The sequence below is a fragment of the Leptodactylus fuscus genome, chromosome 5 (assembly GCF_031893055.1).
Source record: "Leptodactylus fuscus isolate aLepFus1 chromosome 5, aLepFus1.hap2, whole genome shotgun sequence".
In the NCBI taxonomy this organism is placed as follows: Eukaryota; Metazoa; Chordata; class Amphibia; order Anura; family Leptodactylidae; genus Leptodactylus; species Leptodactylus fuscus.
This window is the reverse complement of record NC_134269.1, coordinates 113345176-113357262: the sequence shown is the minus strand read 5'-3', so window position 1 is coordinate 113357262 and position 12087 is coordinate 113345176. Positions and strand designations below refer to the sequence as shown.

Genomic DNA, 12087 nt, shown 5'->3' with positions numbered 1-12087 from the left:
TTTTGAAAAATGAGGTCTGGTCCTTAAGGTATTTTTAGGCTGTGTCCCCAAAGGTTTGAAGAGGTTTTTTTTTTTTTTTTTAATAGTATTAATCACTAATCTAGATTACCTGGGGCCCAGCCGAGCAGCTGTTTGAAGGGGGTGCAGTGACTGCAGTCTTTACAGTACTTACCAAGCACAGAGCAGTAAATTTGTGCAGAAGCTGTGCTTGGTATCGCAGCTCAACTCATTCACTTGGATGATTCGGAGATGCTATCACACCATGTGACTGATGAACATGGTCCGGATCTGGAACCTTCACAGATCTTCAACTGTTGAGCTATCCTAAGGATGGGTCATAAATTAAAAAGTCCAAGAAAACCCCTTTAAATTTGCTGCTATGGGAAGTATTTTTACCAGAAAAGGAAAAAAAAACAACTGTTCATTAGAGCAAGATATTCTGCCTGTAAATGCTGAAATCAGAAACCATCCTGATAATGAATTACTGTATGACAAAGACTGCCAGATTGTGGGTCACACTATTATCTCTAAATATATTATAAGTAGAAACTCCATTACAATCCAGAGAATTCCTCCATAATTATTCATCGGGGAGCCTTTCAACTATTTTGTTTGCTAAGCAAATATCTTTGAGCTATTTCTTCGTAAGAGGAAATAACACATGCTGAGTTACTATGTGGTTTTGAAAATATAGCACTATTACACTCAAATCTCATATGTGCATTCACATATGAGGCTACATGTATACAAGTTGATCATGTAAAGGCTTTGAAGTTATAGTGCATCCAACAGCGTTTGCAGTCACAGTATTAAAATAGTATATACCTATATTGGCAGAGTACATAAATCACGATCACTGCAGCAAATATCAGCAGAAATAAAACTAAACTTTTCATATTTAGAATGATATAAGCAGTAAAAAAAAATGTCACCCGGTTACTTAAATTGATATACAGCACCAATACCCCTTCATAAGGTGATCACTGAGGTACTATTCCAAAGTACATGTAGTAAGTTGTCAGTGACAGGTTAAGTCACAACAAGGTCCTTCAGAGAGCTAGATGACAGTTGGATGGAGAGTCATTTGTATCAGGCCTCAATTCATCCCTAACTAATTCCATAAGGCTAAATAAACCAAGCAAATATTCACTCCTACCAGTAAAGCACATAACATGTGGAGGAACATTTCTGAGAAATATTATATATTAAACACCATCCAAATAAGTTTCCACTCTACACATTTTGGAGGTTCCCAGAACAAAGACTATGTACAGATATTGGTCCTGGTGTGGACACTCTGGATTATGGGCATTTTATTTTTGCTGGTGTATATAGCAGACGTCATTTACCATGGTTTTCAAATCAAATCAGTTTTGTATTATCTGCATATCTAGATGTAGAGACACTAGTTATACTCTGGGATTAGTACATTCTCCACATTCAGCGTGCAGGTGGTAACTACACGTAATCCCTAACCTATCGTATGCCATATCATATGCATCTCATATAGAGTAGCTATGGTTTTCTAGGAGACTGAATAAGAACTGGAAGTGGAGGGGAAAAAAAAAGTGTGATGTGAGATATATTTTGATTACATAAATTATATGCAGGTATACTCATTGACCAAAAAAAAAAAAAAAAGTGAGTTGTTGGAGTTGAATGAAATGTTCTAAGTGTGAATGCAGTCATGACGTTTGTATATGATAAGATTTGGTTGGGTATGGAGGCATACAGGTTCCAATGATATCCTGCAGCACATTCTCCCACAGATGTTACAGCTGGGCCTGTAGACAATCAAAGGTTGCCAAAGCTGGTGTCCTAACTAGTTCCATAAATGCTTGATTGGCAATAAGTCTAGCAACCAGCCATGCCAAGAAAGTGTTCCTGGGAAACCCTTGCTGTGCAGAGATGAGCATTATCCTGCTGAAAGATGCCAAATAAAAGCCCTTCCATGAGAGGCAACACATGTAGGAGTAGGATGACCCCCGCACATCTCGCTGAGCTGTTAGTGTTCGTTGTATCAATAGATATGACAAACTGTAACAGGCCATTACTCCTCAGATCCTAACTCCAGCAGTTGCGGCAATGTGTCGCCCCTCTGCTAACCACCTGGAAATGGTCTGAGCAGAAACCTGGATGTGTAATAAAGATGCCACCTGAGTCGGGATGGTGGACAAGGGAACTGTGGGAGCTGCACTTGTTTTCTGGATCAAACAATCCTCTCCACTGGTGGTCTGTCTAGGTTTTCTGAAACTTGTTTGCAATGTGTTTATGTGCCCCCATATAGCCACTGGTCCCAAAACCTCCTAACAGCTATGACAGAACAACTTAAAAAGGATTATTGGTGCAATGAGCTGCCACCTTCTATCTCAGTCCAGTCATGCACCTCTGCTCAAAGTATGTCGACTAGGCAAAATGTCTTTAGATGTGTTGCAGACATATGTACAGTGGTCAACTCTCACCAAGATGTATGCAACCCAAAAGGAGCCTCTAAGAGACTTTTTATAGGGCAGCAAGGGAAGCAACTGTATGCATTTGTGGCAAGGCCCAGTGTTTAATTAGACCAAACCTGCGACATAAGATATATATATGTGTTTGTCAATGAGTTATAATAGGCATACTTGCAAACTTTAAATATGGGACAAAAGCTTTGTGCCCCAGCCATTTATATAGGAAAAGCCCCAATACACAGTCCAGCTTTTAAATCCCAAAGTATGCATATGACATTCTTCATCACCCCTCCAAATTTAAAGGGGTTGTCTAGGGTAAAATAATATTTATAAACTAATATAAACACCCTCCCTCTGCCTAACTTCTAACTTGTTTATATGTTTTATTATACACATTTATTTCATTTGTTTGTTTTTTTGTGTTGTTCCAATACACAGAGAGAAAAAAAAGCCCAAAATTATATAATTTCATGCAAAACTCCAAAAAAGGGCTGGACAAAATCATTGGCACCTTTAGCTTAATATTTGGTTGCATACCCTTTGGAAAAAATAACAAAGGAATCACTTCCTATAACCATCAACAAGCTTCTTACACCTTTCAACTAGAATTTTGGACCATTTTTCTTTTGCAAACTGCTCCAGGTGTCTCATATTTGAAGGGAGCCTCCTCCCAATAGCAATTTTAAGATCTCTCCACAGGTGCTCAATGGGATTTAGATCCTGACTCATTGTCGGCCAAGATGCAATGAGGACCAACTCCAAACAGTGGAATAGAAAAGATCTGCACTTACCCAAATATGTGTAGAAGATTCCTTTATTCTTGACAAAAGACAATGTTTTTCAAAGCTAGGCTATGCCTTTTTCAATTTCTTTGTAGGCCTCATTCAGTTTTCAGTAAATAGTAGAATAACGTGCTTTACCAAAAAGCTGTATATTGGTATTATTTGTTCAGAAGACATTTTGCCAGATGATTTTGTCTTACTCAAGCACATTTTGGCATGCTGCTTTCTACCTTTTTACAGAAGTTTGTTTTAAAGGATGGACAGCACTCCACTGCTGTCCAAAGCTTGCTAAGGGAAGACATACATCTCCCCCATCCTTGGGTTCCTTACCAGGATCAGTTCTCCTGGGCCCCACGAGAAATATATTTGTGCTAGATATGCTGCAGCCATCACACCTTCTTATTCAGATTCTGATAGCCTGAGAGAGGGCTCTCGCAGCCCAAAACATTGCTCTTGGCTCTTTGCTCTACACCCTGTATATGATTTATTGGTCTAACATGGAATAAAATAAAACTAACAATAAAGCTCAACTTCTTGGAGTGCTGACCATCCATTAAAACAAGCTCCTATTTAAATTGGTGGGTTCCAGTCAGCCACCAGTGGAATAAGTGCACTCATCTTGTCTAGCTTTTTATGTCTGTGTCAATAGTGATGTCCTGCTGTGCCTCCTAACATAGCGTTTCATTTCATTCAATTGTCGATGGATAGTTCACGCTACCACTGATGCACCTGGAGTCTGCAAGACAGCTTGAATTTCTTTGGAACCTGATTGTGGCTATCCTGCTCTGCAACCTTTTCATCAATTGTTATCTGCTATCCACGTCTAGGGAGATAAGCTACAGTGTCATGGCATGTAAACGTTTATGTTTGTACTGTGGACAAAGGAACATCAAACTCTCTGGAGATGGACTTGAGAAAAATAATCATTAGTTCTCTGTGCGGAGTGATCTTCGCTTGGTTACTTACAGTGCTGCCAAGTCCCATCAGGGTCCCATACATGGGGTGGGATTTGTTCTCCCGCATGGAGGTCACCACAGACAGTATCCTTCTGTCACCCACCACCTGTACTGGGTCCAAGGGGCTCCCCAGGACAGAGCTGGCCCTCCTGATCAGCCTGTCAAGTCTATTTCTGTCCCTGGTTGATATACTGCTCCCCCAGCAGGCTACACCGAAAAAGATGGCTGAGGCAACCACAGAGTTGAAGAAGGCCCTAAGAAGTGTCCCCTGGACTCCGAAGGCCCTCAGCCTCCTGAGCAGGTAGAGTCTGCTGTGGCCCTTTCTGTGCAGCGCCTCCAGGTGATCAGCCCAGTCTAGTTTATTATTGAGGAGCACACCCAGATACTTATAGGTCCTGACTATCTCAATGCATGTCCCCTGGATCTCCACCGGGGTCGGAGCACCTCTCCGTTTACTAAAGTCCACCACCATCTCCTTGGTCTTCCCAGCATTAATCCTGAGCTGGTTCTGCTGGCACCATTCAACATCCCTACCATATAGAAATGCCTTTGAATGTGTAGCGTTTGTGCTATTTTAGCACCATTAACTCTGTATCATCTTGCTAGTTTAATGTTAACCTAACATTTTTTAAGTGATGTTTTACTGTTTTGGCCCTTTATACAGTAAATGCTCTTTAGCCTTGCTGCAAAGAAAGATGTCTTGTTTACATATAGGTCAGAAGATATCTGTCTCATCTAGAGCATGGTTCTTTTTGAATCTACAGTCTCTAGAGGCTTGGAAAGCTACTACATTGACAAGTTATATGTATAAACACAAATGCAATACAATTTCAGCATGTTGTACTCATATCAAGTAATGTATGAAATGTTTTTGTCACAATAACTAGTTTAAACAAGCATCAATGGTAAATTTTTATTTTAGTGAAAGTACATAAAAAGGAACCACAAAAAAATTCAACTTGAAGATAGTATAACACATCTACCTATAACTTGGCTACTTAGCCAAACCAGAGGTCTGGGTCAGAGAACCAAATAAGAGGGAAGGTTAATAGAGTCAATCTGTCCACTTGACTCTCTATTTGATTCTATTTTGAACTCTTGAATGTGCCAGTAGTTCTTTACTGCCAATTAAACAATTCCTAAGTGATGGAATTTCTGTTTAACCAATTTCCAAATACAATGCAGTAAACTGGCAGATCAAAGATAGCAAGCAAAACAAACTACTTATAATCCAACACAGTTCTGGGTGGTAGAGTCAAAGGTTACCATTAGGTTTTCACCGGGCCTGCAGCAAAACAGGTTATGTTTTGCTAATTGGGACCCAGTTTATTATATCAAATCTGGTGTCAGAAAATAGATGCACTTTCAAACTAAAGACTAAACCAGCAAACCTACAGCAGAGAGAGAGAGTAAAACATGCAAGTTGGGTCAAAATCAAAAGAGCACAGGAGTACCCAAATCAATAACAGAAGAATAACAGTGTCCAAGCCAGGGTCAAGTTCAGGAGCTCTGAATAAGAAATTAAATAAACAGAAATGCAAGGGATACAGCAGACAAACAGGTAAGCTCAGAGAACACAACTTAACTACAGTAATAGTAGGCATCTGAGGAGCCTCAACACAGAGTTTAAATACTTTGTGTTAGAATTCAGATGCAAGGCCATGAGAACAAGCTTAGAAATGTACTAGTCTTCAGGAGAGCAGCTGCAGAAATGGGCTAACAACTGCGAGCAGCAGAAAATGCTACATAAACTAAACACGCCTCTGAGAACCCTTACCAGAGCTCCTCACAAGAAGAGGTGGACTTACGCTGAATCTAAAGACTGGCATGGTCACCAAACACATAAGTGTACTACAAATAAGTGCACTGCAGCAGAAACCAAACACCAAATCCATTCACTTACACACCGGAGCAGAGATCACAGAATGGTCAGCTAATCACAGGTCAGCAGCTAAAGAGGGCAATGACAAACCAACTCATGAGATGAAGTCGGGTCCAGAAAACAAGCCAAAGTCAAAACCAATTGGTAATGCCATAACAAAAGCGGTAGACAGGACTCAAATAACGAAGCCAAAAGTTCGGCATAGGAGTAGTCAATGCAATATCTGGAGCAAAACTAGAGTTGCAAATTAAGAGGTATCAAACTGAACTAATAGTCAGCATATGACTCAGGAGGGTGTGGTCTTATAAAGATCTCCTCAGCTGCTAACTGGACCAAGCCAGGGAGCCTCTGAAACTGCAAAGGCTTCCCAGGATGGCATGGTAACATCAGAAGTGCCGCAGCCGGATAGAGAATCTTGGCACACTGCCTCAGGTCAAGGATTGGACAATGAGGCAATGTTCTGATAGGCTCAGCCTCGCAAGGCTCTAACTGGTTAACTGCACTGGAAAGTAGTATTACACATATTGAGATTCTTAACATCTATATAATTAATATGCAGAAAATCTGGCCATGGAAAAGACCATTAAAGTGTGACAAGGTCAGAGAAGTAACAGATTTAGAAAAAAGCTAAGGATTTGCTATGGACAAATGGGGGGGGGGGGGGGGCATGGAGACAAACTGACAAAGATAGCAAAGATATTACTGGAACACAGAAAAAATGACCAAAGGTAAATCAAAGAATGAGCAGAGAAGGGCAAAGTCAGTCCTCATAAGGAGATTACAAGAGGGAAGCTGAAACGACTGATATAATTCATTAAGAGAGAAGAGCAAGAAGAGATGACGTAATGAGAAAATTTAATCATAAGCATTTGGCTGACATTCTCCTTTAATAAGACTAAAAGCAACAAAGCTATATCCAGGAATACCATCAAAATCCTTTATATTTTGTTATCTATTGTTCTTTACATTTGCAATATTTTATTATTAGAATTAATGTTACATATGAAGACATTGTATATGCGCTTAAGAAAACTCACAGACGGTGATAATTGACACTAGCTATTTTTGTTCTATTAAAATAAATTCTTGTATACGGCTGTAAGGCCTGAGAAAGACTTAGAGTAATTAGTATACATCTCAGTATGACTTAGAAGTGTGCAGCCTTCAAGTACTGTAAGTCATCTTGGGAAGCCCTTTCATGCAGTACTTCAACACTGCAAAGGTCAACACACTGCAAGCTACACTGCTGTTAGCTTTCATTCCTGCTTTTGATTCCATACATATCTAGTTCTCAAAAACACACAAAAGATTTGTTGCCTTACACTGCAGTGAAAACATACAGGGCATGATTAAATATTAACTTTAAAGTTTAGCTGACTTTGTAGGAATAAAATAAAAATGAAGTGCCAATTTTTACTTTCTTCAAACAAAATAACATAAAAAGCTCACGCTAAAATAAACTAATGTTAACAGCGAACTAAAGAGCAAAAAGTCAGGTTTTGATACTGATGATAAAACAAATATGCTTGATACAAAATAAGACCTTACAATTTGCTCAAAAAATAAGAAATAACATATGACTCATAATAGCCAAAAGCAAAGCTGCATAAAGAATATATTACAAAAAAAATGCACACAAAACAACAACAACAATATTCAACCTTTTCGAGCTTTTTAGGTGGTTGTTTGAAGAGGACATTACATGTCCTCCTGCACATGCGGTTTTATATACTGCTAGAAAGCAGACTGTGCACTGAATTCAGCACACTTTCCCGTTCTGTGCCCTGGGGCTGAAGATATACTAAACTAATGGCACCAATCTCTGCCCACTGTCAGAAGGGTGTTCCTGATAGTGTAGATGGACTGTGAGGAATGCCCCTCCAACAGTACTCGTTCATAAACTTGTATTGGATGATGTTCCTCAAGCTCAATGTCATTGCTGACTGGTAAGATTGCCCCCTCTGGCAGTGCATGGCTATGGACGAGTACTGTCACGGGGGGGCATGTTCCCCATAGCCCAGCTAAACTGTCAATAAATCCACAGTGGCAGAGAACGTGTCGAAACTAACGGCACCGATATCTCCAGCCCAGGGGCACATAACGGGAAAGCCAATGGCTTTCTAGCAGTGTATAAATCCACATGTGCAGGAGGACATGAAATGTCCTCTTTAAGTAACATCAGTGTATCACAAAGGCTTTAATGAGGCTATTTAAAGAGAGAGAGATCCAAAAACAGTCAAGTAAGTGTTCTTAGTAGAGATGAGCGAGTACTATTCAAAACTCCCCTTTCGAATAGCACGTACCCATAGGAATGAATGGACGCAGCCGGCACACAGGGGGTTAAGCGGCTGACTGCAGGCAAAGTCTGCGTGCTGGCCGCTTCCATTCATTCCTATGGGTGCGTGCTATTCGAAACAGCCGTTTCGAATAGTATTCGCTCATCTCTAGTTCTTAGCGGTTTTCTGAACTCCTGTAGAAGTGAATGGAAACAGACATGTATGTGCAGCAACATTTCTGTTCACAACATCCACAGCATAAAGGTCCATGACTTTGTCTTCATGGTAGCTGAAGAGTCACAAATGTCTGATGTGGGAAAACCTCTTCTGAATATAGAGCTATTAAATAGTGTAAATGTCTATTCATTCAGTAGTCCAAAGGGAGAAAGCGGAATTCTTCTTTTACGGTCTGGAACTAAGGTGGGGCTTATGTACATGGTCATTCTTTGTGCAATGATCTGTAAGGCTTAGCATAGAGTTGTTACTGCCCTCTAATGTAGGCTCAACTGTTTGTGCTGCTATATTGAGCTTTCATTAAACATTAAGCCTTGTACAGTCATACTACTTCTACTAATATAGCAGACAATGGCGCATGGAACAATTAGTATTACATAACTTCATAGAATTTTATTACAGATCCCCACCAAAGCATCCATGGTCCTGTGCATAAAGACTAACGTACATTTTTTGTAGCTCCCCACACTTGAAAATATGTACAGTATAATGTTCATGGCAATAAATAATTTTTATCATCCTCTGAATACACCATTGGCATCATATATCAGTACCAATATACTGCATTACATTTTAACTGCTTAGAAGTGGTATTTTAAGCATTATAAGAGCCATGGTAAATAATATATTTAGTCAAGTACAGGCACAAAACATAACCCCATATGGAAGTATAACCAAATAAACTTCGGGAAGAATATGCAAATCCGCCTTCCATGATGTAATTAGGAAGACAGTTGCTGCCTCATTGTTGCAAACCAATAGAGGGCGCTCACTGGAATGTGCAAGCCTGTCTTAAGACAGGATTCCAGTGAAATAACCCAATAATGGCTGCTCCCTTTAGCCTCATGCCCGACCTTCCAAGAGGCCTTTGTTTAGCAATGACGCTGGGATTATTACCAGGTTATAGTCTCTCAATCGAGGACAGCTGTTTCGATCTGGTTGGATCTCATCAGCCCGATGTAGAGAGGACTATAACCTGGTAGAGGTGAGAGGCTTAGACAGGGTTCGGGGGATATTGTCACTCCTTAGGGAGAGACCACCATATAGGTGTGTGGAGACTTGTTAAGCCTTTAGCACTCCACTTTGCAAGGAACTATGGGAAGAATATGCAAATCCGCCTTCCATGATGTAATTAGGAAGACAGTTGCTGCCTCATTGTTGCAAACCAATAGAGGGCGCTCACTGGAATGTGCAAGCCTGTCTTAAGACAGGATTCCAGTGAAATAACCCAATAATGGCTGCTCCCTTTAGCCTCATGCCCGACCTTCCAAGAGGCCTTTGTTTAGCAATGACGCTGGGATTATTACCAGGTTATAGTCTCTCAATCGAGGACGATTGAGAGACTATAACCTGGTAATAATCCCAGCGTCATTGCTAAACAAAGGCCTCTTGGAAGGTCGGGCATGAGGCTAAAGGGAGCAGCCATTATTGGGTTATTTCACTGGAATCCTGTCTTAAGACAGGCTTGCACATTCCAGTGAGCGCCCTCTATTGGTTTGCAACAATGAGGCAGCAACTGTCTTCCTAATTACATCATGGAAGGTGGATTTGCATATTCTTCCCATAGTTCCTTGCAAAGTGGAGTGCTAAAGGCTTAACAAGTCTCCACACACCTATATGGTGGTCTCTCCCTAAGGAGTGACAATATCCCCCGAACCAAATAAACTTCATCTGTCAAGCAAACAAAGAGAAAGCTGTAACATCTCTTACAATTACTAGTGAATTTATTCACTTACTTCTGCAAGCTGATCCACACCACTTGCTGTTCTTGCCAAGGTAACAAGATCATTCTGCATCTTCTCAACCCATTGTTTAATGCTAAAGAGACAAAATTGTAATTGTAGATTTAGTACACCTAAAACACTGTTCACACACATAACAAATCAATGCTGGAATAAATTATCAGTTGTTAATATTCTAAGACTTTAAAAGAGTTGCCCAAATCAATAAAAAGGCTATATGCATTAAACTGTGATAAATGTGGTGAGTAATATTATTATTATTATTATTATTATTATTATTATTATTATGTTGTTGTAGTTAATATATTACAGGTCAACTGGGTCAAGTTGCTGCAGCCAGTTCACCGCTGATGCTGGTCCTTTGAAATGTCTGCAAATGAAAGGAGAGAGTAGGTGGTGTTTTTTTTTTTTTTTTTTTTTTTAATTTTCCTGCATATGGTCTGTTAAAAAGATCCTTTCACCTCAACCAACTCAAACTCTCTGCAATCTTCAACAGGCAACTCTCCATCGAATCTGATGCAGTTGGAATGGTTTCTCTAGCCCCCACTGTTCCAAGGCAAACAATGCATTTAGTTTCAGAGAAAAGAAATTCTCTATGCTCCACTAGCTTGGAACCTTTTAAAAGGATACAAAGAGTTAGAGTTACTGTTTTGTATAGTAATACAGCTATATTTAGAATACTTTGGATATGTTCAGTTTAAACACAGTTCTGTCAAACATATATCCAGATTTATGCACCAATATATTAGTTTTGCACTTGAACAGATGTACTATGACTGACAGAAAAAAAAAAAAAAAAAAAAAAAAAAATTATATATATATATATATATATATATATATATATATATATATATATATATATATATATATATTGAACAGTATAGATATTTTTGTACTCATCTGTATAGACCAGTGGTTCTTAACCTTGTTTGAGGTACCGAACCCACCAGTTTTATATGCACATTCACCGAACCCTTCTTTAGTGATAAAGCAAATATGATTTATTTCCAAATTCAAGACATAGGTGTATGTTTTTTTACTGGTGCACAAAATGAACCATGCATACGGCCTAGGGTTCAATCGAACCCTGGTTGAGAACCATTGGTATAAACCAAACTGCAGTATAAACAGAGCCATAGACTTATTTGTATGTGAATCTCATAAACTTAGCAGCAATACAAGAATCACTTGTTTCCGCTGTTGACATTCATCAAGATTAAGTATAAAATGCAGTTGTAGCAAAATAGATGCAAAAATGAATGTTTTTTGAGACATAGTTTGATATGAGTAAGTGGAACATTCCACCAGAGCTCTATAAACAGAAGCAATTCAATACCATAAATTTAAAAAGACGGCTTTTAAAACAGATCAGCGAGATTACATAGCAACCAATTAAGATGACGCAAAATCAAGACATTTCTGGCCTTTTAAATAGATTTCTTTTTACTATGCCATTTTTTTTCACGTAATGATTCTGCTGAATAAGACAAGTGAGACACAGAGAACTGGGACCATGATGAATCATCTAATCTGCCAGAGAGCTATTAGTAGAATTGCAACACATTTAGATAAAGCATACATATTTCAGAGGCCAGAGCTGGGTTGTAATGTAGAGGTGAATGAAAAGAAGGCTTTGGATGCCATCCAGATTCTATAATATACATTAAGATGGACTAAAATAAAGTCACTTTGATTTGGATGTCCTCTCTGGGCTTATCAAGTAGCACTGGTAGAATTCAGGTTGATTGATAGGTAATATAATAAA

General features: G+C 39.2%; 1 protein-coding gene across 7 annotated transcripts in view; it reads right to left on the bottom strand.

Annotated features, from left to right (window-relative positions):
- The window catches only part of CACNA2D1 (calcium voltage-gated channel auxiliary subunit alpha2delta 1), a 561607-nt gene that overhangs the window by 466043 nt on the left and 83477 nt on the right, over positions 1–12087 (bottom strand). For all 7 annotated transcript variants that reach the window (XM_075274041.1, XM_075274040.1, XM_075274043.1 and 4 more), the window contains exon 2: positions 10317–10398. In XM_075274041.1, the coding sequence (XP_075130142.1) occupies positions 10317–10398 (82 nt within the window). The remainder of the gene's footprint in view (positions 1–10316; positions 10399–12087) is intronic.